This window comes from Pseudopipra pipra, chromosome 4, assembly GCF_036250125.1.
Source record: "Pseudopipra pipra isolate bDixPip1 chromosome 4, bDixPip1.hap1, whole genome shotgun sequence".
Classification (NCBI taxonomy): Eukaryota; Metazoa; Chordata; class Aves; order Passeriformes; family Pipridae; genus Pseudopipra; species Pseudopipra pipra.
Window position 1 is genome coordinate 69986848 of NC_087552.1, and position 27525 is coordinate 70014372.

The following is a 27525-nucleotide window of genomic DNA, read 5'->3' on the forward strand; positions in this document are numbered from 1 at the left end:
GGGGTTTCGGGGTGCCAGCAGAAGGCTGCTCACGACTGGTAGCAAGTACCCACGCGTGCAGGCTCCCTTGTTATCTCCGTGAAAAACAGGGCAGCCCGTTGCTGTGGAATAATTCTTCCAAGTAGATCCGATTCGGTAGCGGAGCAGCAACCGAAGGTTTCCAGGAGCGACGGGAGGGATGTCTGCGAGGTGCTGGAGCTCCCCCAGCTCCCCGTCCCGCCGGGGTGCCCGTCGTGCTCCCGGGCGCATTTAGGAAGACAACGTGAAGTCAGGCACCCCCCGCCCCGCAGATGAGGGTCTTGATGCGGGAAAGCAACGATAGGAGAGGAGAAGCGGGATGAAGTGGGTTGGAAACCAAAGCAAATCACAGATTTCCCTGGGGAAGCCAGGCGGGGGGTTGGGGGGGAAGCGCACGCGGTGGGTCGCAGCGAGTCTCCGGGGGGCAGGATTTCTCTTCCATCGCATGGAAGAGCGAGATTAAAGAAGAAAGTGGGAGTGGGGTGGGAGGGAAGGGAAGGGGGGGGGGGGGGGGGATGAACAAAGGAGATTGGCAGCACAGCTGTTTTGGGAAGAAAAAAAAAAAAAAAAAAGAGGCCAGCCTTCCTGTTTCTTTAAAGCCGCTCATCTGCGCGGCGGCCGGCTGCCGGCGGCGGGAGGCAAGGCTGCGGGGAGCTGCGGGCGGGCGCACGTTCGCTCGGAGAGGACGGACGGACGGGCGAGCGGGCGGACAGACAGACAGACAGAGGGAGCCGTCCCGCCGGGGCTGCGCTGCCCGCCGCGACCGGGCGGGCTCCGATGGGCGGCAGCGGGGCGGCGGCAGCAGCAGCACCGGGAGCAGCGCAGCGGCGGAGCGGCCGCGGCTGAGCAGCGCCCCGCGCCATGCGGAGCGCGCCGCTGGCCGAGGGCGAGCCCTGGCCGCGCCTCTGCCCCGCCGAGCTCGGGGGGCTGCGGCGGCTGCGGCGCAAGCACGGCGGCTGCAAAAGTTTCCGCGTGGAGCTCAAAGTGCTGAGCGGGAGGCGGACGGCGCTCCGCGCACCCCCCGCGCCGCCCCCCGCCGCCGCCGCCCCGCAGCCCGCCTGGGAGCCGCGCAGCGCCGCGCTCGGCCCCGCCGCCGCCAACAGCAGCGCCTTCCCCGCCGCCCCGCCGCCGCCGCCCGCCGCTTCCCCGCGCCCGCGGCCGGGCGAGGCGTCCGGCGTCTCGCCGGAGATCAAAGCGCTGCAGCAGACGCGGCGGCTGCTGGCCAACGCCCGGGAGAGGACCCGCGTCCACACCATCAGCGCCGCCTTCGAGGCGCTGCGGAAGCAGGTACCTGCCGCCGCCCCGGGAGCCGCCGCCCGCCTGCGGGGGGCTCCGGGCATCGCTTCGCCAACCCCACCCCCCGCGTGGTGCCGCGTGTCGGGGGCTGGTGGGTGCGCAGGGCGCGGGGGAGCGCCCGCGCTGCCGGGGGCCAGGGGAGGTGAAGGGCAGGAGCCGCCTGACAGGAGGGGAAGTCGGTTCAAAATGCCTGGAAGTACCAACCCTAGAACTGTGCTAACGCTCAAGATAAATAAATAAGGGCTTTTAATATGCTTGCAGTTAGAAAGTTTTGGACCTTTTTTTTTTATTTATTTATTTTTTCCCCCGGAGAGGGAATGGTGTGGAGAGGGAAGAAATAAAACAAACCCGAGAAATCCCTCCAAGTGAGAACAGAGTGTGGAGAGAGGCACTTGGCCAAGCTGCGAGCTGGGGTGATGCTCTTGTAGCAAGAGCACGTGTACTTGCTAGCTCTCTGGCTGCGGTGAGCTGCCCCAAAGGAATCACTGGGAATTTGGGCAGCACCATGTTCTTGCTGACTTCGGTGCAGGGTGCCTGACCCCTCAGGGCGCTTGGGGTTCCTGCAGCAGCCTCTGAAACTTTCCATGTGCCCTGTCTGCCAGGGATAGCCAAGTTGAGTTGTAGTCCTTTGCCAGTTAGTTTCCCATGGGTTTTACTGTAGGGCATGTTTGAAGCGTGTGCAGTGCTGGGTTTGCCTGGTGAGAGGACTTGAAAATCCTCATGGTCATCTGTGAAGCATAATAGACAGGTTCTCACTGTCAGGGTGGAGGTTTTGAAAGGTAAATGATGTTTTGGACTAAATTCTTCTATCATCTCCCTGAGATGAGGAGAGATCCAGAGAAGCCACAAGGTTCTTGCATCTTCTGCAAAAGGATAAATTAGTGCTCTGGCCCCAGTACTCAGCCCTCACTGTGTGTAGGCACTGTGTAACAGCTCACTGATAGACAAAGATGTGCTGTCACACTCTGCAAGCCCAGCTGTTCTAGCTGTTCTGCCTTTCTGGTCAATGCTGATGGGGCTATTCCAGGTGTGTGGAAAGGACAAGATGCACAGGGCTTGGAGGGCTGTGAACTGCAGATGAGTCTGATCATGAGAGATGCTGAGCGCTGCCTCTCCCAGGATGGTCCTTCCAGCCTGGTGGGAGCAGCGTGCTCTTCTCGCAGGGGGGCTCATACACCCAGGCTTTTCACTACCGTCTTTCAAACATTATTAATCCAAGCTATTCTGCAAGTGTGCTCGCTTTGGGACTCAATGCTCTTTCCTGCTTAGCGGAGCTCTGCTTGTTCCTAACTCCATCATGCTGCCTGCAGCCCTTCTCAATGACTGCTGTGTGCTGAGTAGCTGCACCCCAAGATTTAATCCTTCCCTGTCATCTGCTTCAGCCCTGACCTTAATAGAAGCGCAGACTGAGACTTGGGGCTGTATGTCAGGAGGGAATCACTGATGAGCATCTAAACTAAAACATTTCTGATCACCGCGCAGGGTGGGATCTGACAGCTCCTGTCATAACTCCCAGTAATCCAGTGTGTGCTGGATGCTGTCCCCCAGTGCTGAGAGGCTGCCCCTTGTGCATGCAGACTCCAGACTTGATATATTTTGTTTCTATAAGCTGCTTCCATATTTTGGTTGTTTGGCAACTGTCTGTAACACGCTTGGAAGTGTCAGTCTAATTCTCCATGGACAGACATCTACACCACCAAAACCACAAGGGGAAGTAGCACTGATTTCCCAAATCACTGCCAATCTTGTTCTAGGCTGAGCCTCAAGCAGGAGTCAGGCAGGCAACAAATTAAAGCCGTGCTCTTTTGGGAAATGGGCAACTCTTGAAAAGCCTCAGATTCCTGGCCTTGGCCCTGTCTCCATAAATCATTTCAGCTGTGGACTCAGCTGGGAGTCCAAAGAGCCTGGAGAACAAGTTGCTGTCCTCTCTTCCCATGAAAGCCGGTCTCTAGGGTCAGCACGGGAACATACTGGCAGAGCTGTATTCACTCTGCAAAGAGAATGAAATCATTCTCTGGGAAATATTTGCTGCGAGGTGTTCCTAGCAATTTGCTGAGGGGTGGGCTGGCTGTCCTGACCATCATTGGATGACATTTGTATTCATTTCTTGTGGGGCTGCCAGCGGCGTGCCTGCTGCCGTACGTGACATCAGGTGACAGTCAGCTTCATTGCACTTACGCACGGCGCTGCCTTGTCACTCAAGTCATTCACACTGGGGTCGGAGGAGAGGTTTTTGAGGAGCGGTTCGGATCAGAAGACAGAATGTTGCTCTCTGTCACATCCTGGTCAGCGGGTCGGGAAGCAGGGGCAGGGAGATGCGCTGGCAGAGGCACACGCAGCAGGGAAGCTTTCTCTTGCCTCAGGTCAGCACCGTCTTTCCACATCCCTGAAGCAATCCCTGTGCGCTGTCTGCCACAGGCCTCGGTTTGCTTCTTGTTCCTTGGTTAGTCCTCCGTCCCCTCCTTGTCATCACATATCAGGCTCTTAAGCAGCTGGGAGGCCTTTCCTGAGGCACTGAAACTGATACCTCCCTGCAGACAGGCAGGCGAGGAGCCGGGGAGAGCGCCCGCGCTTGCACACAGCCAGCCCCCGCCCCACACTCCTTTGGGAAGGGCTCAGGTGCTGGATGTGGAGCTGCTGAAAGCAGGAGCCCTGTTCAGCCACTGGTACCCAGCACCCACACAGGTGTCATACCTTTCCCTGTCACGTTTGGATGTACAGGGCTGGAGATACCCATCCTCACTGGCATGCGTGAGATAAAACCCCATTGCTTGTAGGATCAGACCCACCACAGCCAAGCTGTAGGGAGCCTGTCCATGCCTGGTGAGGAGGAGGAAGGGGAAGTCATGCCTCTGTGCAGGACACTCTCCCTTCTCAGCAGCCCACCCCAGGGTAGGCGACTGGCACTCAGCGTGCCGGGCAGATGGGCTGACAGCGGCGTCCCTGCACTCTGCAGCTGTGTACATACGGCACACATGTTTTGGCTTGTGTCGACTAACTCTCCAGATGGCAGGAAGGGGTGTGGGGTTTTTTTTTTTCTTCCAGTTCTTGGTGGAGGAAGAGCCAAACACAGTTGTTTCACACAAGGGGAGGCTAATCCAGCTATGTCCCTGAGCACTTAGCTGTCCCTGGCTTGCCTCTGAGGGCAGGGCCCCCTCAGAGGTGGGAGGTAGGCAGGCAGCTGCCAGCTCTGGGAAGCTGCCTGCTGCTGTGAGACGTGTCATTGCCATTGTGTTCACCCCTTGGTGTCGCGGCCACCAGGAACAAGGTTCTCTCTCCCTCTCTCTGTATTGAGCTGCTGCCTTCACCATAGGACCATAGCACTGAAGTGGGGCTGAAGAGCAGATGCTCCTGAGATAACAGCTCCTTCTCCCTGGTCTTGGCACTTGTGATCTTCAGCTACTCAGTCTGGAAAAGATTTTCCCACCTTCAGTCCCCCAAGCATCGTTTGTCCAAGTGATGATCCTTCCACTAACAGCAGACTCCTGAGGCTCACAGCATAGCTACCCCTGGAAAACACTGACCTGCTGTGAAACACTTTGAGATGGTGGAGATATTTCTGCTATCCTTGGCTGCCCTTCTGCTGCTGCCTTTCTGGTGTCCGTCCCCAGTTCTGCTTCTTCCTCGTGACTGGGCAGCTCCTCGCTGGAGCACTGGTCTGCCCTTGAATGCCCTGGCAGGTCCTGGTCAGTGGATTCCTATACTACTGCTGCAGGACCCTCCATAAGTGACATAATGGGTTGTCACTTCCATCCTTTTTCTCTCTGTCTCCCTGCCATTGTGGGTGGTCAGTGAACCCAAACATTTCTGATGAGTCACAGCGCCAAGTTCGCAAGAACCTGAGGGCATCTCCTCCTCCATGTGAAGACTCCTACCAGTCCTTGTGCTGGTGGATATTCAGATTTGTGAAGCACTGCAACCATTTGGAGGAGACAAGATGTGACAACAACATTGCATATCTTCAGAGCAACTGCTCTCCATGCCAAGCAATGCTGGCTCCTTTTTTTTTTTATTGTCTGCAAATTCGTATTGGCAACAAGAGTCTCATTCTCCGGCAAATCCCAAGTATGAAACTGGACTATCTCAACATCTGTTGCAGCATGGACTTAGCCACCAGGTTTGCTCCTGGAGGACTTGGCTGGAAGGAGATAGTGCTTTTCACCATGAGACTGCATGGGCAGCCAAGCAAACCAGCTCCCACCAGTATGTTGCACTCACAGGAGTTGGGATCGAGCTCCTCAGCTGTGCTGACAGACCCTAAGGTGGCAGCAAACTCTCCGTCGATGGACAGAGACAACCACAGCAGCCTTCCTGATCTGGAGCCTGCCTGGGCTTGCACATCTGGTTTCTCTCTGGAGCACTGCTGTCCAGCTCCTCCTCGAGAAAGCGATGCATCGAGCCACAGCGAGCTGGAGTCTGCGCTGGGAGCAAATGTGTCCACAGGCATTTATTTTCCCTTGAAGTATATTGGCATTTTTCTAAATCTTTTCACCACTGCATTACCAGGACACTGCCTCAGCAGCTGACAGCCTCGCTCTCTGCACTTATGTGGGCTCTGGAGATACTTTAGAGTTTTATAGGGTTTTTTAGCTGCTGGAATGGAGGTTTTTTTCCCCCCACTAGCATCCTTTCACTTTTTGCTGCCGACATGCACGTGGCTGCTGTGGTTTGTTGTTAAGTCAGTGCAGAAAAGCCCCTGCTTGCTCCTGTTGGGAGCATGGTGGGACATCAGGAGCGGCAGCCTCAAGGCCACACAGGAGGAGGTTACATGGCTGTGGGGTGGCATGTGGGCAAGCTGTCTGCAGGGCTTTGAAGGACAAGCCAGGCACTAAATGGAGGCAGGACCCACGACTTGAGCAGTCAGCCACAAGCCAGAGGAGGCTGAGGCTGTTCTGGGCATGTGTCATTACGTGCTCGTCCTCTTTGTATGTCATCCCAAAAGCAGCCGTGGTTTGTCACCTCTGCAGGCGCGACACTGCATGTGACCAGTGTCTCTGGCGTGTCCTTTCTGTGTGGTGAGGAGGCTGAGAGCTTTCCTCCATCACCTGCTGACATCTCCCTTCCCTATTTCCAGTGATTCATCCCTCTGTGATCCCACAAGCAGGAAACCCCAAGATGCTTTAAAACCCAGCTCCTGAAGACAAACCACCCATTGAGCTCTCTGGGGGTGACAGCTGGGTGGGAAGAGATGGTTAGAGAGATACTGCCGGACTTCAGGAGAACTGGAACATCTTCCAGACATCATGTACAATACCACTGCTGCGTGTTGTCATTGAACAGCACAGTGTTAACTGGAGTACCTCAGTGGTTACAGCCGGTCCGGAGCGACGCTGATGGATGTTTAGAGCCCAGTTGGGGCAGAGTGGGGTGGCACTGTGGTTTAACAGCTAAAGAAGATGAAAAAATACTGGCCTGAAGCAACAAAAGAGGACAGAAAATAAGGGAGAAACCAGACAAAAGGACAAAAATCTTGAAAACAATGCCTGTGTGTCACCAAGAACAGGGCTTTTCTGCTCTCTTGGCTGCTGTCTGTCTGATTTTATCTTTTGTTACAAATCCCGCTCCCGTCGGGAGATATTTGCTCTGCCTGCTGCAGCCACCCTAAGTTAACCTTTATGTTTTCTTATGGCTCCCGCTGAAATTGGAGGAAAGAGTCTGCTTTTCTCTGTCAAGCTTTGAATCCAGCCTCTGCTCCCTGCCTTAATCCACTCTCAAATTCCTCTCCGGACTGCAGTGAGGAGATGGGACGCTTTACGGTACCGTGCAGCAGAGCCCCCCAGGCTCTTTGTTCCCATCCTGCATCTCTTTTGGTCCCTGCTGTGTGCATTCCCAAAGCGATATATCCCATCCTGGTCCCGGTTTGCACTGTCCCCTGTGCCATGCAGGGATGCAAGCAGAGGGAGGGTTATGCTCCTTGCAGCTGCTCATAGCAGCTCCTGGGTCTAAGCAGCGATAGCAAAGGAGTGGAAAACCCCGTGGTGTCCAGCAGTGGGTGGTGACTGAAGAGTCACCAAGGCCAAGCTGAGGCTGTGGCAATGCCATTATCTCTGGTAGAGCTTGGTCTCCTATTTGCCAGGGGAATCGGATTCATTGGACCTTAAAGATGGAGATGACCATTACAAAACTGTCACCCAAAAAAGTGTTTCCCCACTATAGTGCTTGAGGGTAGCCCCTTTCAGAGGAGATTTTCTGTGCCTTGTGGCCCTGGGATTTCTCCTGTGATACCCAGTGGTCCTCTGTGTAGTTACTATTTTGGGCAGTGGTTCAAAGAGCCTGCAGTAAGGTAAGAGCTTTGCTGCAGCTCAGCATTTTGATATTTTTCATACTGAGAGTGTTTGTTGTATGCCCTGGGGATGTGCAGGAGGCATTGGGGTTGCAAAATGGGGATAATGTAGGAGGACTGTCCAAAATGGAGTGGAGCCAGGCCTGGGGCAGCATTAACCAGACTGCCATTTGGAAGAGATTCCCGGGGTGAACTCACCCAGCGCCACACCTAGGTTTTGTTTGGAGGAAGCCAATTCATTCGCTCCAAGGAGTGAACTCATGTTTTTGCAATGTGAGCGATGGGGGAGCCAGGAGCTGGGAGGGAACCGGGAGCTGGGTTATTTGGCAGCGTGTACCCACCCAAGAGGCAAAGGCACCTCGTTCAGGACTAGTGCTCCTGCCTGAGCGATGCTGCTTTTGTTCTCCTTGGCATTTTTCAGCTGGGTTTGGGCCCTGGGTGGGCACTTTTCTCCCTGTGGTGGGACAGGGATGGGGCTTCCTTTCAAACTGCTATGATTGCTGTGCTAGCACGGGGCTGCCCCTTCCCCACCACCGCAGTCTGGTGGCAGAGAAACAAAAGCCTCCCTCACCCATGGTATGGAATAGCTGCCCATCACTGGCTGGAATAGAGCTCTGTGGAGCATCTGACACTGTGACACCCACAGGTGGTCAAGGGAGGTGATTCTTCCCCTCTACTCTGCCTTGGTGAGACCCCACCTGCTGTGCTGCTTCCAGCTCTGGGGCCCGCAGCACAGGAAAGGCATGGACCTGTTGGAGTGAGTCCAGAGGAGGTCACAAAGATGATCAGAGGGATGGCTGAGAAAGTTGGGGTTGTCCAGCCTGGAGAAGAGAAGGTTCTTGGGAGACTTTTTCAGCCTCTCCCACCTCTTGCCCTTAAAGAGGGTCTGTAAGACAGATGGAGACAAACTGTTTAGTAGACCCTGTTGCTCTAGGCCAAGGGGTAATGATTTTAAACTAAAAGAGAGTAGATTTAGACTAAATATAAGGAAGAAAATTTTTACGATGAGGCTGATGAAACAGTTGCACAGGTTGCCCGGAGAGGTGGTAGATACCCCATTCCTGGAAACATTCAAGGTCAGGCTGGACAGGGCTTTGAAGAACCTGATCTAGTTGAAGATGGCCCTGCTCATTGCAGGGGGATTGTATTAGCTTACCTTTAAAGGTCCTTTGCAAACCCAAACTATTTTATGACTCTTATGGGGCCCTTCTCCAAAGCACTCCCCTGAGAACCATGCCATATATCCACAAAGCAGAATCTGTCCTTGCTTGTTCCAACCCACACCGTGCTGCCCCAAAGGTCTAGTTCAGTGTAATGAGCACCAGTGGCATGGAGGAGACATTGTTGGAAGCTGGCTGCTGCTGTGCTGTGGGCAGGAGGAGGGGTATTTGGGAACCAGGTGTGAAGGGGTCTGGCAGGACCATGAAAGGACATCCTGGGAATGCTTGCAGGCTTTTCCATCATACAGCTATACATTAAATCATCATCGTCCTGCCTGGGATGTTAGAAGGACTCAGGGCATGTAGCTGTTGAGAGCAAGGTAAGGAAGCCAAGTTCCTTGCTGGTGAATCTGAACACACCAACCAGACCATCAAACAACGAGTCCTGTGAGAAGCAGGAGGACCCATATGTGTTCACTTTACCACAAAATTGGGTGGAAAGAATAAGGGTGGCTCCAAACCCTTCCCAAACACACTCCACAATGTAACACGTCTTGAAAACAGACAAGGCCTTCATCTTCTGAGTGAGGCCTTCAGCTTTTTAAAGCTCTTACTCATAGAAGTAGAATGATTTGAGTTGGACGAGACCCTAAAGATCATGTTCCAGCCCCCTGCCATGGGCAGGGACACCTTCCACTAGACCAGGTTGCTCAAACTCCCATCCAACCTGGCCTTGGACACTTTGCAGGGATGAGGCACCCACACATCTGCAGTAGCACTGCAGACATCAGCCCTGGAGATACTTCAGGATCATGAAAGAGAGGCTTCCCCCGTGCTCAGGACCGACAAGCAGGGAACACTGGCAGTCCTGCTACCCCAACCTGCCACCATTCCCCCAAGGTGTCTTAACTCTAGGAAACATCTGACTCACCCCGGGGTGGAAAGAGGGACGTACAAAAACCAGAACTATTAAGTACTGGACATTTGTATGAACCCTCTGGAAATATTTTTGGCAGGAGACGCAGCACAAACAATGAGACAGCGCCACTGGGCTGCGTGTTCGGATGCAGGGGAGAGGCAGCCAAATGCTTTCCTGGGGGAGGGGAGGGAGGGGGGCCTGATGTGTTTTAACTCCCAGCATAAAAATAAACCAGATCAGTTAGCAGACAGGTAGGTTCAGCAGCTTCTTATGGCATGTTGAGGAACTAGCTGTCAGGGCAGCTTAGCCATCGCAAACATGGGAGCCACCCTGTCTTCCCTGCTGTGCCCAGGGGCCCAATTCTGTCCTGCATGACCTTTGTGTGGAGGGGATTTGTGCACATCTGTGCTGCTAAGTCACGATTCAAGCACAATACCAGAGAGGTCTGGACCCCCAGCACTCAACACTCTTCTTTATTCCAGCAGTGTAAAAGCAGACTTGGTTTTACAGATGTTATCTGGGCAGGTCCAGAGCATGTTTACAGAAATCGTATCGTATTGATAAGGACAGAGCTGCCTGGCAGAAGGCTCAATGATGTGAACTTGCTTAATGCTCCTGAAGTCCATGGGATGCTCGTGGTTGTTCCTCACAGACCCACCACCGTGAACATACCCTTCACCCTCATGTTTCAGGGGTACCCTCTCACACATCTGTTTCTCCAGTTGTTCCCCAACCTCATCCCGCACTCTCCTCTCCTGTGCCCTGGGTCAGAATCAGCTCCCAGCCCATTTCTTCAGTGGGTGACAGTGACCCTTTGGGGAGCTGCAGCAGATCCCTGCCTCTCTGGAGAGGGCTGGCTGCAGGCCGAGCACTGCTCCGGTCAAGTGCACAGCAGACTTCCCACGGACTTCAAAGGGAGCATCCTTGGTTTTCCAAGGGCGCTGCCTCTGAATCTCAGACGTCAAGGATGGAAGAGACCTGTTAGGTCACATCCCGTTCTATCTTCCTGCCAAAGAAGGGCTCTTCTGCACAGGAATATGTCTGAGGAGCATTCCTCTTGCCTTGCTTCAACTCCTGCCAGCCTCAGGGTCACTGATAAGACCCAGGAGACTCTGCAGAGCCCTTTGCAGGCACAACTAAGAAACATGCTCTGAGTGAAGCTCTGGTTCCTGCTGGTCCCAGCCCGCTCCATGCTGATCTCCCAAAGTCCAGGATGGTGCCAGTATCCTTTCTAGCCTTTCTGCCTTTCTAGAAGACAGCTGCATTCCTTCGAATCAGTGTGAAATTTCAGTTGCAGTTCCTTCCTAATTCCTTTTAATCACTGCAAATATTGCAGGCAAGAGGGTGAGCTGTGCTGCTGCTCGGGAGAGATCAGTGAGGTCAGATAAGGGAAATATTTTCATTAACTGCACAGGAACTTGAGCTCTGCCCTGGTTCCCCCTGGCTCTGAACGGACCTGCTCAGCTACCATCTTTGCAGCTGTCCCACCAAAGCTCCAAAATCTGTTCAGTTCAGGCATGAGGAACAAGAAGGTGACAGAAGGAAGGGCTTGGTGCTTGCCAGGAGTGTGACAGATACCTGCTTGCGTTACCACCTGCCCAAGATCTGTGTAGTGAAGACTCCATGGAAGCTGGGAGGGTTACAGCTGCAAGGCCACACCAGCGTCAGGCGTTTTCCCATTTCTAAGACACTCTCTCTGTTTTAAGTTGGATTTTGAAGATTTCTTGGCATCCCAGTGTGTCATTGACAACCTTTTCTCCAATCTGTGCAAATCTGTCCCCTCTTTCCTGCTGACTTTGTGTTAAAGAAGAGATAATGCCAAAGTTACACACACACACACAGACACACAGACACACACACACACACTTGGGGAAGCTTTGACTCTGGATTTGAACTAAGTGGCTCATTCCTCTCTTAATTTCCCATGTTTAATTCAAAAGGAAACATTAAAATGGCAGGAGCTGAGCCAAGACAGGGAGGGTTCCTATAAAATAGTTTTTCTAACACTGTTACCATGGCAAAAAACCTCTTATCTTTTAATGTTGGTGCCCCGCACCCATCACAGCAATATCTGAGCTGCTCAAGGTGAACCTCTTCCCATGGACCTATGGGGCAGCTCCAGCTTGGACTCTGCTGCAGTGGTGTGGGAAAAATGTTGTGTAATCCCAGTTGAGGGTTTTGTCAGCTGTGTTAGCGCTGAGATCCTCCTTGCCATTTGTAGCAAACATATCCTACCAAAAAAAAAACAGATTGGTTTTTATTTTGTTTCTTTTTTCTTTTTTTTTTTTGTTAAAAAAAAACCAAAACACAAAAGAAAGAGCAAAACAGATGAGGAAAAAAGACATTAGTCTGCCTTCTTGTGTTGTAACTGGACAGCGTCTGTGCATCAGCCTCAAGGATTTCGTGGTTCTATTTTACTTCCACTCAATTTAACTTCCTTCTTGCTCTAATTCTGAAATTACTCCCACATTGCACTGAATCCTTCTATTTTAGTTTCCATCTTGCTTTGTTCTTTCCTGATGCTGTTTGATCTGGGTGCTCTGCTGTTCTTGTTACATTGGCGTCGAAAGACTTGGGTGTTTCTGCTGCTCAAAGCTCTTGCTTTCAAAATAACTCAGCTCATTGCATCTGGGGACCAGGTACTATGGTCTGAAGGCAAGTACCACTGGTGGGTGCATAATGCTGGCAAAGAAGTAAAGGCAGGGATTGAGAGAGAGGTTTTGTCAGACCAAAAGGGGATGTCTGTGCCACCAGACTCCAGCCGTTTCCAGCTACCTCTCTGATTCCCTCTGGAGCAATGGGAACAACACTTAGCCTTGCCTTTTCCTTGACTGGCAGTTTTGCAGAGGGGCTTACAGGGTGTGTCTCAAATCCCATGGCACACACGGTGCCGATTCCAGCAGAAGAGGCATGGAAGTGGCTCCATCCCTTCTGGGTTGGTGTTACCAGCAGAGAAGTCTCTGCTCTGTGCAGCTGAAGTCAGTGCAGCAGTGACGCAGGTATAGGACACATAGATTCTCTGCAATGCCCCTGCCCGTTGCAGGGGGGAGTTTGGACTAGGTGACCTTGAAAGGTCCCTCCCAACCCAAGCTATTCTATGATTCCATGTCTTCTCAGTAGTAGATGATGTGTATGGCACCACACTACAAGACATTGAGATGCTGGAGCGTGTCCAGAGAAGGACAACAGAGCTGGGGAAGGGTCTGGAGCACAAGTCTGATGAGAAGCAGCTGAGGGAGCTGGGGTTGTTTAGCCTGGACAAAAGGAGGCTCAGGGGAGCTCTCCACAACTACCTGAAAGAAGGTTGTAGCCAGGTGGAGGTGATTCTCTTCTCCCCAGTAACAAGCGATAGGACAAGAGGAAATGGCCTCGAATTGTTCCAGGGGAGGTTTAGATTGGAGATTAGAAAAATTTCTTCACTGAAAGGGTATTCAAGCATTGGAACAGGCTGCCCATTGGAACAGTCACCAGGATGGTGACTCCAGGGAAGTGGTGGAGTCACCATCCCTGGAAGTGTTCCGAAAACATGTAGATGTGCTTAGGGACACAGTTTAGTGATGGGTTTGGCCATACTGGGTTAATGGTTGGACTCAATGTTCTTAGAGGTCTTTTCCAACCTAAATGACTCTATGTATCATGCAATACAAATGACTCAAAGGATCATCAGCACTAAAATTCATTTGCTCATGGATATGGGTGATCCAGCCAATTGGTTTGGATTTCTGTAAGTACTGTGACAGAGGTCTTCCCTAGGAACATTTGAAGAAACTGAGCAGCTTGGACAGGAGTGTGGATTAGTGATGAAGTTACAGGCAGGGAGTGGTGGGTAGGGAAAAAGGCCCAGTTCCTGCAGGGAGGGATGTCCCGAGTAGACAAACCAGGGCCTGACTCTGTGCTTAACTCTGCTTTCAACAGGGAGTTGGGCTGGAGACTTGAAAGGTCCCACCACCTGAAATTGTGCCTGTGCAAGCTGTGCTGAACCTTATGACTCAGAGTGATTGGGTAATAATATGGTACATGAAATAAATACAGTGCAGATAAAGTGAAGTGATGCATACAGGAAAAACCATACCAGAGTCCACACGTGAAATGATAGACCCTGAGCTGGCCATTATCTCAGAGAAGGGAGACCTCAGGGTTTCTGTATATGGTTCAATGGAAGTCTCAAGTCAGTGTCTGGTAGCACTCACAAATCAAGTCAGGAGTTGGTAAAAAAAGAAATATTTAACAGAACATTTAAAGGAATATTTAACATAAGCATCTGTTAGATAGATGCACCCACAACATGAATACTTTGTGGTGTTCTGATCCTCTCAGCTCCAGAGGGACTAGGAAAGGTTCAGGGAAGAGCAGCAAGGGTCATCAGAGATGTAGGATGGCTTCCATACAACTGTCTGCTAAGGAGGATTGATCTTTTCCTTCTGGAAAAGAGGGTGAAGAGACGATGGAGGACTGAAAACATGTGTCACAGAGGACGTGAATAAAAATCTGTTGTCCTCTTTTCTAATACAGGAGCTAGGGAACCTCAAGGGAAGACAGTAGGAGCCAAGTTCAAAACAAGCAAAAGGAGGAAAAATTTATATAGATCGAGGAGAAAACTTTGCAAAAGGATGTTGTTGCTGCTCGAAATCAACAGGAGTTCAGCTTATCGGGCCAAATTAATGGAGAGAAAAGATCTATCATGGGCTACTAAATACAGGGATGGCACATCTATATGAGGTTGTGCAGGTGACAGTAGTTGGAGCCTGGGCTGTTCTGCTCCTCCTTTGGAATCTGCATATGGTCACTGTGGGGTCTGTGGAAGGGGTGAACCCATCTTACTTTATGTAAAGTCAGGGACATCACTCCAGGAATGATCCCATGCTTGTGTCCCTGTGGAGAAAAGAGAGGCTGAGTCATGAGCATGGCAAGAAGCATTAAAAAAATCTCCAACCCTGAGTGTGACACTCCAGAGGGATGAGGAGAATGGAGACTGGTACGGAGGCAGATGGCTGGTGGACATTGAGGCATTCCTGTGATTGATGTAGTATGAAAACTTAGACTCATGAGTGGTCAGACAACCTGAGAGGCCAGGATGGATTTCAGTCTATTGCCTTCAGTTTCCCATAGGCAATAGACTTGTGCATGAAGGGCTGAATGACTTTTAGCAATTTTGCAAACTAGAAAATGGTGTCCCAAGTCTATCACACTCAGAAGAGCTAACCTAAATGATGTAATAGATTCTCTGCAATGCTCCTGCCCGGTTCAGGGAGGAGTTTGGACTAGGTGACCTTGAAAGGTCCCTCCCAACCAAAGCTATTCCATGATTCCATGTCTTTTCAGTAGTAGATAGTGTGTATGGCACCACACTACAAGACATTGAGGTGCTGGAGCGTATCCAGAGAAGGACAACGGAGCTGGGAAAGGGTCTGGGTGTTAAAGTTAAACACATAACATGTTAAAGTTACGTGCCCAAAATTGAGTGTAGATGAAGTTTTTTGCTGGATCGCGATGGAAAAGCAATCCACCCGTTCTGCAGCAGGAACCATACACTGTTCGGTTATTTAGACACTTACTGTTTAGTTTGAATTGTTTGAATGTTTCACATTGCACAAGAAATCCTTAAGAGTGAAGGAAATAAATTGCGTAAGATACATCCAGGGCCCTGAACCAGGCTCTGGTTTGGTCTGTTTTGGAGGGGTGAGGTACCATGATGGGATGTTTAAGCAGGTAGGAATTGCTGCCTCCGGGTCTTGCTCCTCAGCAATATCATGTTTTTGCATGGGCTGGAAGTCACAATCGATGCTGTTTGAGCACAAAGAACACCACGTTGTGATACAGTTGCTCATACTTCCTTATTGCCTCATTCTGCAAGACCTGTGATGACATGGGAGCTACTTGTGGGGAGTGAGTAATTCAAGGCGAGTTACTGGGTGGCATGGGGGCTGCAGATTTCTGAGAGAAACAGGGCCTCCAAGAACTGAACAGCAGGCAGACATCCCAGGCCGTATCCTGCCATCACATTTTAAGCAGAACTGCCCCGCTGAAATCAAGAGGCTTCGTGCTGCTTTCATCCCCATGGAGATCAGCGGGGGAGTTCTTCTTAAAAACCTGTTGGGACCATATGGCATTTTTATCGCTAGAGTTTCTATTTATGTTAAAAACTGCTAAGAAAATAACTTCCAGTTGTTTTGCCATGCTTCAAGCAAGATATTTTGTTTATATGGCCTAATTTTTAATTATTTCTTTTTCCCTGTTACCCTTTCTAGGTTCCCTGCTATTCTTATGGTCAAAAGTTGTCCAAACTGGCCATCTTGAGAATAGCCTGTAACTATATCCTTTCCCTGGCCAGACTAGCAGACCTGGATTACAGCGCTGACCACAGTAACATGAGCTTCTCTGAATGCGTGGAGCAGTGCACTAGGACCTTACAAGCAGAAGGAAGATCTAAAAAAAGGAAGGTATGTTACAGCCTCCCCCCCTCGCCCCCTAAATAACAGTAAAAGTTACAAAAGGGAGAAAAAAAGCCAAAAAAAAAAAAATCCAAAGCGGTTTCCTTCCTTTCCCAACCTCGTGAAATTTTCCTGATTTTTTTTTTTTTTTTATCCCTTGCCTTTCTCTCTTGCTTTTTCTCCTCCATCTGTCTGATCTTGTAATAACCACATTCCTTCCTAATCAAAAGCTTTTCTCTCCTCCCCGTCCTCTGCGCCGGGCTCTTCCCCTCGTTAGTCGCCTATCGTGTGTTTCAACACGAGTGTGATCCTATTAAGAGTCATCTTGGGACTGTTACTTGTTAAACCAAACCAACCTTGAGTCGCCTTTTGGAGCCCATAAAACACGGTCGCCCGCCTGTGTTTTCTGTTTTGTTTAATCTAACACTTATCTCTGAGAAAAATCACCCGACAACAAAAAAAAGGTAGCTAATGGAGACATTGTATGTATAAACACATTAGTAAGATGTATGACCTGAAGGACATGTGGGTATCTTGAGGAAACAACGTTAAATCTAATTACGCCTTGCATTCCTTTAGGTTACTTAACACTGAACCAATTAGGTGAAATCATCGTCAAGCGGCGGGAGGAGGAAACGGAGCGTTCTGCCAGTTTTCCTCTCAGAGAGTGACATGGGTGAATTAAAGGAGTGATTGATGTCTTTGTTCAGGCTTTTATGACAAAAAGAGTTTTGTAAACTTGAATTGAACTTCCCCCTGCTTTCTGGGCTTGCTTGTCAGGCGGGATAATAAATCAGCGGGATTTTAATGGATGAATGGGCAGCTAAGCCGGGGAGCAGGCTCCTTCCCCGGTGTCGTTAAGATCTGCCTGTGATCCGGGCAGGTTTCCTCACTTTTCCTCCTCTTTAGCCCAACAAATCATCCTGCAGCAATTCAGTTTATAAATAAACACAATAGCACACTCCCTTGTCGCTTCCTCTCGCTGTCACGGGCTGTATTTATGCCCCCGGAGCAGCAGTGCCAGGCAGAGACACAGCACCACTCACCCACAGCCACAGCACTGCCTGGAGCTGGGAGATGTGGGGGGAGCTCCTGGGCACAGCCCGAAATTGGGGTTTCATTGTGAGGTCTGTAGTGCCACAGGCAGTGGTGTCCCAGGAACACTGATGTGATGCCACCAATCCCAGGGCAAGGTGAGAGTTGGTTCTTGGGTCTCCAGCCAAGTTGAGATGGGGGAGAACATTTCTGGGGCTTGGGCAGATTGCTAGTTGGGGCTTGGGTCCCCTCTCCAAGTCAAGATGGGGGAGAAAAAGGGGATGAGCATCCTTTTTGAGGCTTTAGCAGATCACTAGTTAGGTTTTGGGTCTCCTCCCAAAGCTAAAATGGGGGGAAAGAAGAGGATTGAGCATCCTTCATGATGAGCTTCAGCACATTTCTGGGCTGGTATTCAGCCCTTGGGTGCCCAATGGGCTGAGACACATTGTCTTGGCTTATGTAAACCAGTGCAAGCTTAAAGACAGAAAACATGGAGCCAGATTTTAAATGGCTCCAAATCCCAGGGTGTTCACATCTGAGGCTTAGGGCTGGGCCCATCCTTAATTAAAAAAATAAATTAAGAATTAAAGTTCTTCTATTTATGGCGTTTGTTCTCTAAAATTGTCTCCAGAGCAGATGCATGGAGAAAAGCCCTCAGCCCACTGAGAGTGCATGAACAGTGAAACTCTCACGCGGCATCAGCAACAGGCCACCGCCAACCCGCTGAAACAGTGTCACCAGGAGAAAATCTGCCTTTTCTCCACGTTCTTGAAGGCCACACGCCCTAACCCTTCTCCGAAAGCCCTGTCTGAAAAGAAGGCCAGGCTTTGTACCTGAGGCAGGCTCTTAATGCCAGCTCTGCCTTGCTTTTCTCGCTGGAAATTCTAGCAAATGCATTTCTGCTGTTTTGGAAAGTCCAAGTTTAGGGCAGCCTCAGAGTGTGTAGATTCTCTTGGGATGATATGGTTAATTTTATTTCCAGCAGTATTTGCTCAGGTGATGGCAAGAGCACATTCAGATGATGATGAAGCAAAAACCAGCAGGTACCACGAAATAACTCTGATAATTCCCAGTAGATAGGAGTGGAAATGCAAAGCCTGTGTTGGGAGGACTCGTCTTGCTATCTCCCATTCTCCTTGAGCCAAGCAAATCAATGGCATCATGAGCACAAGGGAGGAAAGGACTGTTGTCAGAGGGAAATTACAGATCCAGGATGGCTGTGCAGGGACAATCCGAGCTCTGGATGTCAGGTGGTGTGAAGGGATGTCTCTACTGGGGGGTCTCACGCAGGCAGCTGTATGAGGATACAATGGCTTGGCCCCAAAACACCACACCCTCATTAATGTTGAAATCGACACGTTTTTGTAAGCTCTGTGTGTTTTTAATCAGGTCTCTGAAACCACTGCTCACTGAGCGGTTCCTCTGAATTATCGAGTTTGGGGTGGTTGTTATTTTGTTGTTGTTGGTTTTTTTTAAGTTTCCTTTTATATTCTCTCTTTAAAAAAATTATAGCAAGCCTGAGCACAGACCTCTGCTCCCTGAGCTCCGCGGTTGGGTCCACAACACCCTTATCTCCTGTCATCTCCATTTTATTGTGTCTCTGCCTCTCTCACTCGCTCTCTCAGCTCTCTGGTTGCGATGTGCTGTGGCACCGTGAGCTTTTCACACAAAAAAAGTAGCTGGTTGGAGTTTGTTTTGGCAGGCAGGGACTCCAGATGTTGCATTTGCTGGATTGTACGTTGCCTCTTGCTTTGGTTCTGAGGGCGAGTTAGCCGGTGTCCCTAACGTTAGGTTGTTGTTCAGACTTTGCTGTTGCAATAGGAAATTTACTGAGTAATTTTCTCCCCCCTCTCCTTTCTACTCCATTTTTTTAATTAGAAAGGTTGGCTTTAGCCTTTCAAACTTGACTAGAAAAACAAAAATCCCCTTTTCAGTCCAATCTACAGTTATAAGGTGATTTTAGTTGTTGCAATTGAGACTTGACTGAGGGTGTTTGGTGATGGGAGATCTCATTTATAAGCAACAAAGGAGGCTTCAAATGCCTTTTTCTTAAAAAAAGAAAAAAAAAAAGCTGCCTGTGGTGTGAGGGGGCGAATTCTGATGATAGTTTTCATTTTTTCAAGCTGCCTCTTGCTTAGTTTTAGAGTGATCTGGAGTAAGCCTTGCCCTTCACCATGCACCCAAGTCACACCACACTGGAGGTTTGGGTTGCAACACCCTCAGCAGAGCCCCAAGTCCTGCTGGGGCCACACTGATATCCTAGGAAAAGGGAGGGAGCTGCCTTCAGCTCCATCCAGGAGCATCCTCCAGAAAGGGGTTGGATCAGAAAGGGGAGTCCAAGTTTCCTTATCCTCGATGTACGTGGTTTCTGCACAGATCCCGAGGTCGTCTGAAAACCTCACATGGATTCTGTAATGTTTGGGGTCCAGCTTGCTGCTCGTACAGTCTCCTTCCTCCTGCAGGAAGGCAGTGTTACAGCTCAGGGTCGGGTTAGGGCTGTAGGGTGCATGGCCAGGGGCTCTCCCTGGAGACTAGGGTTTGTGGGGGTGCAGAGCTGTGCATTGCAGCCCCCTGGGCCCCCCAGCCCCACAGGAGCCGGCCCCAAGGCTATGGGGCAGACCTTACTCCCCCGGCAGGCAGCACAGACACAGCCCTTCGGTCTACCCGGGGCAGGATCCGACCGCCAATAAATACCCTGTACGGCACACCCAGCACTGAAAACCCCAAGCGCCCATCACAAGGTTCATTTTCTCTCCCTTCCCCTCCCCTCTTTGCTCTTGATTAGCCCCCGTGCTAGGCAGCAACATCGCCGCGGCCCTGGGAGCTCAGCCGGAGCAGGGAGGGATGGGTGAGGGATTTTTTTTTCGCTTCATCCTCCCCCCGTCCCGGCTCTTCTGGCAGTCGCAGACTCCAGATGTTCGGAGCGCGAGCTGGGAAGTCCTGCTGGCGCCACTTGGGGCAGAGGGCAGGGGAAAGGCACGCGAGCTGGAACCCGGAGTACTCAGTCACTGCAGGACTTGGCGCATTCCCCAGCTCGCTGCTGGCACATTCCCCAGCTCTCTCCTGGCCATCTGTTCCAAAAAAACACTTTCAGAACCTCATCATCACTCAGGATACAACACTGCGAGCAGCTGTTAGCGAGGCAGAAGGGAAAAAAAAAAAAAAGAGAAACACACACACACACATAAAAAAAAAAAACCAAAACCATGCGAAAGGTCTCTTTGTGAGAGAGGAAACTGGGTTATGAATAACAGGCGAGCAGTTGGAGCTCAATAAAAGTTTTGGGCTGGAATTTAGTTTCTTGTTTTTGTGCCTGTGTGTATGGATGAGCACAGATGCAAGGAATTAAAAATTAAAAATACGCTTTATAGATATATATACACACACACACACATATATATGGACAGATATATATATCTTTTCCCAGATAATTAAATTATTTAGAATCGTATGTGGAATGAAAAGCCTCTCTGTTTGTTGCAATATGCTGCACTAAAAGGGCTGACATTATGCATGCAATTATTGCATTATATAAAATAGTTATTGTGGTGGTGTGTCGTGCCTTGATGCCACCTTATTGCTACTTTCATAAAAGCAGAGATTCCATTGTAGGTAACACTTCTTTCCACTGAAAAAAATTGACAGGAGGGCGTTCTGCGAGCATTTTTACTTGCAGGAGTGAATGAGTAAAGGTTTTATATTTTGAAAGAGAAATGGTAGTGTCAGGCTTGATTTGTATGGCACTGAAACCATTTTCTTGGAGCATATTTTTTTGATAACACTGTATCATGACTTGTGATTTATTTAGACAGAGCCCTTAGATAAAGCCACAGCTCCCACCCCTTGGATGATCCTGGCTGCCGGGGCTTGCTGTTATTGATCATCTGATATTGATTATCAGGACCATTCAGAGCCAGCACAGTAAAACCCTGATGATCTGCGTGGCATTTCTTCCTCGCGGCTCCCCGTCCTGTGTGCACAGGGGGGTCTCATGATGAGGTTCGACCTCCCTTTCCCTGCAGTTTGACTTAGCAGAGGTTCCTCTTTAAAAATAGCTTCATTTCCCTGCTAGGACTTGCCGGCGAGAGCGGGCAGCCAGCCAGTCTGCTTCCCCACGGCCGCCAGCTCCGCGGGCTCCGGGGAGGAGCTGGACCACAGGAGAGCAGTCACCCGCCCCGAGCCGTCTGTCCATCTGCCGCGGGACAGCAGGATGGCAGCATCCCTGGGGGCACGGGGAGGTCCTGGATCTGCCTGGTCATGAGTTACTCCTGCCCCATGCTGGTTGGAGGATTACACACCCAGGGACCCGCTTAAAAACAAGGTGTTGAGGGGGTAGTGAGATTCATTTGCTTGTTGCTTGGATTTTATATGTCCCTGCAACCGAAAATAGCAGTTGCAGGTGGGGCGCGGGTGTTAAGGCTCGTGATAAGTTCACCCAAGGATGGACAGGGAGGCAGCAGCAGCTGTGTGCATCCCCAAAGGCACTGCACACCCTTGGGGGGGCTGAGCATCAGTACCCCAAAGAGCAGGGCTGAAAGCTTTTCCTTGCAAGAGGATGTGAGGTGGGACTTCCCTGTTGCATGACAGCACCCCAAAAGCCCCTTTGCTTTAAGGGATATTGGAGTAGCCATGTCACAGCACACAAAAACTGGGGCCAGGGATTTGCTCCCATGGTGGGAGCAGAGTCCCAGCATAGGGTCCATTCCCTTTAAAGCAAGGGTGTTACCAAGAATAGGGTAAGATCCACCCCACAGATATTGGGTAACTACAGCAAAAGGAAAATGTGAGTAGAGGAGACAGGAGAAACCCTGGAACAAAGGCTGACTCAATTCCAGAACTGCTTTGATTTATAGGGATTGAAATGCTCTGGGATGCTGCAAACTCACCAAGGTCATTGGGCCAGTTGTCAAATTCAAGAGCCACGGGAGTTCCGATATTATTAGTTTAAAGCAGACCCAGGATAATAAATCTGTCTTCAGAGCTCCTGGCTGGAGTGGAAAAGGGTGGAGGGGGAAAGAACGGAGCCCGTTCCCACCAAACATAACCCATGGCCAGCACTGGGCAGTGCCTGGCAACAAACAAGTGAGGTGTGCTGAGCATCTCCATCGTGTTGCAGAGGGATCTCTCTATTCCCCTTCGCATTTCCTTCCCCTCAAAGGTACAGCAAGACAACCCTTACCTGCCCTTGGCTGGTTTGTGCATATTCCCTCTTGCCCCCCAGAGACCTCACAGAGGAGAGCTGCCACTGAGACTTCTCTTCCTAAAACCATCCTGCTTCCCAAAACCCACCAGTGCTTTTGATCAGCACCCTGAGCAGGAGGGTAGGGTCTCTCCCAGCAAATGCAGGAGGTTTTAACTGCAATCCCAGGTCCTGTTTGTTCAGGACTTTAAAGGGCACCAGAGGCCTGTGACTCTGGTGGCTTTGGCTTAGGACAAGAGGCTGCTACTGCTGGGTAATTCGTTCCTGCAGTGGAAAAGGTTTTGCTTGCTAAGACTGCTGTTCTAGGCGGGAACAGGGGGGGATTGATCTCTCTACTGTCTTTTAATATTAATGAGAGTGGTCATTGCTTCCCTCCTTTTTCTTCTTTTACATTTTCTTTCCATGTGGGATAAATTAAACAACTGACTTTTCTATTACACATTATTAATATATATTATTTATTGTTGGAAAATAATTTTAGGAGGTTCCCAGCAGAAACATTTGCAATACACAAAGCTCTTTGTCATCCTCCCACCCAAACCTCATTTATTCAAAATCCCAAATACCAATTAAGGCCTTGAATTAGGGCAATAGTTTCTACATCTTCTGCTCTGAGAAGCACTCAGGTAGGGTCATCCAGTCTGCAGAGACACCTCCTTGCTGTTCATAATTGGAATAATGAGCTCTGTTTTCAGATTTGGCACGTGCCAGATGTGAAGAGCTCATGATTGCTTATGTAGGAGAACAACTACTGCGGGCTGGAACCGATGGAGTGACTTTATCCAAGGACTCTGTTATTCCTGGGATGTGCTGGGATGCATCTCCATCCTGTCCTCCAGCAGAGCCTCCTCCACCATATCCAGGTGTGCTGACCCCAACTCCAGGAGTTCTGGGGCCCAGCAGACACCAGCATTTATTGCGTGGAGGATGACGTGGGTACTTTCAGTGAAATGCTCTTATCAAGGGAAACCCTGATGGTCCTGGGCAATCCTGTGCTTCCCAGGGTCTGCACTTGGCAGGAGGGGGTGGCAAGGTGGATTTTGGGTTCCCCTGCACCTTAACCTGGTGTGGAGGCTCAGCTGTGATAGTTGATCTCACAGCAGCTGCCCTAATGATAGTCATAAAATAAATCAAGTACCAGTATACAACTAATATTTTGTACCTTAATGTTACAATATCTAGTGATGGAAAAAGAGAGGCAGTACAGAAGCAAAACAGATTGAGGAAAAAAATGTTTTCCAGGCCAACCTTTAAGGAGTTCAACTTTTTAAGACTGTCAGAAAGATGACTGATCTCTCCAGGAAATTAGTGACCATGTCCAAAGGAAGGGCTCTTAAATGCATTGGCAAAAAGCAAAAAACAGTGATTGCACTTGGTAAACGGGGTCTCATTTCCAAGTTTCTAATTCCTAAGTTACTTAAATGAGGATTTGGGAGCCCACACGATGAAGGCAGTTTGGACAACAGAGATGTGATCTCATGAAATCCTCAGGCCCTGAGGATTTTCCTCTTGTTTTGAACTATGCTAACAATTGTTTGTGGGAAATTCGCAGTGCTTATTTTAATGTGAAAGGGGGTTTAGATGAGGTTTTCCTTGTCTGAAGCTGCTGTGGTTTGAAGTTGAGCATCTTCCAGTGGACCTGGCCATAATATCCTGTAGCCCAGTTCAATTACCCAAGTACATCTGCCATGACAGTGACTCGCAGGGGATACACAGGCTCATGGGACAGGTTGCAGTCCTACAGGCAGAGCAGCCATGTACACAGAAAAGTATATACAACAGCTAAAATACAGAAATAAAGCCCATTTCCTGCACAAACCCAGCTTGTTGCTTTCTGAGATCAGCTTCTGAAACTGAAAACAGACCAAAAGGCTCCAGGTCTTTTCAAAAGCAGGTGTTTGTCTCACTTCTAATTTATTTTTTTACATCAGAAGTTAAAGCCAATACCTAATTACTGTGTTATTTTTCCTCCCAAAACCTTCCGTATCCCCTCTGTCTGCCGATCCCTCTCCTTTATGCAATCTCTGGCCACCACTGTGGCACCTACAGATGGTTCCTCTGTGAGCCCAGCTCTTAAAAATCACAGATCCATGGCCAACAGTCCCCAAGGATGCCACAGTGTGCGTCAGCGACAGTTGTCCATGCAAGGAGCCCACAGGATACCATGTGTTCCCTCTTCTGATGGTGCCTCTTTCTCTTTCCAGGAGTAATAACCAGGAAAGGAGGATTCAGACGAGCTTCCAGCCAGAGTTACATCTGGTCTTGGCAGAGGTTGCACGATCCAGATGAAGACTGCAAGCAGCTTTTTTGCAGAAACCCCTTTTGGAGATGATGATTGGCCAAGGAACTCTCTTAATCTCTGGAACAGAAAGGAAAAAAGGAAAAGAAAAGAAAAAACAAAGGACAGGGATGCTTCTTATTGTTGTTAAGCCAGCCACCTTTTAGTATGTGCAATTTATTTAGCACTTTTCCCTTTGCTTAACTGGGAAATGTTACCCTCTCAGCTCATGTGTACAGTAATTTTTTATTGTTGTTGTTGTTGCTGCTGTTGTGCCAAAGATTTGATGGAGCTTCTGCACTGTGTCTGATTTTTGCCTTAATGTTAAATCTTTGAGCCAAAGAAAAGTCAGAGGTGCCATTCAGATCACGGCGAGCAGGCCAGCCAGCTGTCGGTGACAAAGCCCAATTTCTGAACCCTTCTATGAGTTGCCTCTTATTTCTTCTGCCTGCACGTCCCTGCCTGCAGCCCTGGAGCCAGTGTTTGGTGTGGGCAAGAGCTGGGACAACACCAAACCATGCTTCGGCGTTCAGGTTTGCTTCTTCCTTTGAGCTACTCTGTAGTTCTGCCTTTTGGGCAATTTCCTGATGTTCCTGCCTGTGCGACACATCCACAGGGTAGAAACACTGACACGAAGTGAGAGCTGAAACAGGAGCTATGAATTTATTTTTTTTAATAAAGGAATAAAGTTATAAACAAGCAAAAGCAAAGTGCCATGTAAAGCAAAGAAAAAAAAAGAAATCATAGGGAAGTTCAGCTAGGCAGAACGAAATGCAGCAAAACGATTCAGACAGTGTTTCAGGTTTGTGAAGTTGTTTTTTTTCTGTGGGGTTTTTCAAGTGATCAGAAACCCGTGTAATGCAAAAGCATTTGAATCCTATACTGTACCTTTCACTTCAAATTGAAGTAAAAAGAAAAAAAGAAAAGATGGAGAAACATTGCTTGGAGTAAGCAGACTTTATGGGTAATGCAGTTTGTATGCAAGACATCTGCTAATGATGGGGGGACAGAGCTCTGTGTTCAAGGGGAAAAAAATACGGGATTCCAAACCAAGAAGATTAACATGTTTTGTTTCCCACTCAGGGGGAAATGTTATTTGTGAGGCCAGATTCACATCCTGGCTACATCAGCGTGAATCAGGTTCCTGGGTGTCTGACTTACTCCAGTGTGGATCTGGCCGGGCATCACCCGGCACTGGGGCGGGCAAGGGGCTGGAGTGGGCAAGAATCATTGGGCAGGGGAGGGAATAGTCTCTGTTTGACTGACATGAATATACAAAACTTGAACTCCTCAGTGCTTGCCTGTTTGTTTCCCAGGCTGAGCAATTGGCAGGTGAGCACCGAGCTGGGGAGCTGCTATGCAAAACCTGAGCTCGCCAGAGCAGGGTCTGGGTCTGGTGTGCCACACTGCTCACTACCAAGTCCCCTGGCTCCTGGTGAGCTCAAGATATCTTCTACCTGATTTCTGGGACACAGGGAACAGCTGTATCCAAGCCCCCTCCCAGGAGCTCATTATACTGCTTACCCCTCCACTCTCACCACTGGTCATTATTAGCAGCCCAATAAAAGACATTTTTAGATTGTCATTTGTATTTCTTTATTAAAGCACCGTTTTTAACCATGTCTTTCATTATATACATTAAAGCCAGCTTTTTAGCTTATCATGGGGAGAGGGGTTGAGCTCGTGGACCACAGGAAACACTCCCGGGCTGTTTTCACCCATGTCAAAGGGTTGGGTTTAAAGTGCAAGTGTTTTCAAAAACCAGCAAGAAACTGGACCTCATGCCTTTGGCCGAGCCAGAGAAAACAGAGAAAGAGGACTGGAAGGCAGTGGAAGCAACAACCTCAAAAGATGGCCTAAAGGAGGAACTGCAGGTTTTCTGTGGGCCATGCTGCAGTTCTCCCATCTGGGTTTTGAGCAAGATCAATGGGGACAACCCCAAGTTGTCCTGGTATGCACAGACCAAGGAAACCCTGTGGGCATTTTTTTCTTTGAGCAGAATGAAACATTCACCAAGCATTTTTAATTTGAGAAACACCATCATATTTTAGTTACGAGTTCTGTAGTGGCTCTCAGTTTAAGAGAGTTAATAATTATCAGTAAGGCAAGGTCTGCAGTGAGAGTCAGCGATACAATACTGCTGATATGCCCTTTTTTCCCTTTCCTATGCCTGTTATAGATAAGGAATTTGCTGCAAATATGTAAACACAAGCTGGGCAGCATCATCAGGTTGTGACTGGGGCTTTAGGTCATGCAGTATTCTTTGTCCCCCCCAATTAGGAAACATTAACCCTTGGGATCAGGTTGCTCATTTACAAATTCCCAGATTCACTCCCCTTAAAAATTCCCTGCTATTCCCACTCTCCAGTAAATGCTGGCAGAAAGATAGTCCCTAAAAGTTAAAAAAAAAAATCGGTTTGCCTGACTTAAGTGAGCAAGACTCTGCAAGAGGCTGCGTGGATACTTTCGTATTGCAGCAGGAGGTCAGACGAGGCAAGAGGAGCAGCAGTGCCGCCCCAACTGCCCCGTGCATCCCAGCCCAGCTCCAGCAACCAACTCTGGCAACAACAAGGAGGATAAATGTTTACCAAAGGGTAGCAATCATGAGTTTGGATATCGTCATGGAGGTGACACTTTGCTGGCCAGGCACAGACCAGCGTCAGCCGAGGTACGGAGCTGACCTTGCCTCACTCCTCCCCAGCAAACATGCCGAGCGATCACTCTCCTCTGCAGATAACAAGGGAATGATGTTTGTTATCATGCTGGAAAAGCAAAACAGCCCTCATGCTGTCACCTCCCCAGGGTCAGCAGAGCCAAAACCTTTGTTCCCAGTTGGCACTGACCTCCAGCTCTTGGATGGGAGGGCATGGGAGCCCTGGTAACACAACCACCACAAAGGATGGCA

The 27525-nt window shown here is 49.7% G+C and overlaps 1 protein-coding gene across 1 annotated transcript; it reads left to right on the forward strand.

Annotated features, from left to right (window-relative positions):
* Positions 1–785: 785 nt before the first annotated feature.
* Positions 786–26205, forward strand: ATOH8 (atonal bHLH transcription factor 8). Its single transcript, XM_064653478.1, has 3 exons — positions 786–1305; positions 15925–16116; positions 24547–26205. The coding sequence occupies exons 1-3, from the start codon at positions 880–882 to the stop codon at positions 24550–24552; spliced, it is 624 nt and encodes a 207-aa protein (XP_064509548.1). The 5' UTR covers positions 786–879; the 3' UTR covers positions 24553–26205.
* The last annotated feature ends 1320 nt before the right edge of the window (positions 26206–27525 follow it).

What these genes read in the sequence shown, in the direction of transcription:
- ATOH8 (XM_064653478.1), top strand. Translation starts at nt 880, where the DNA reads ATGCGGAGCGCGCCGCTGGCCGAGGGCGAGCCCTGGCCGCGCCTCTGC. An exon ending in TCGAGGCGCTGCGGAAGCAG is followed by an intron (nt 1,306 to 15,924) that starts GTACCTGCCGCC and finishes TACCCTTTCTAG; the next exon opens with GTTCCCTGCTATTCTTATGG.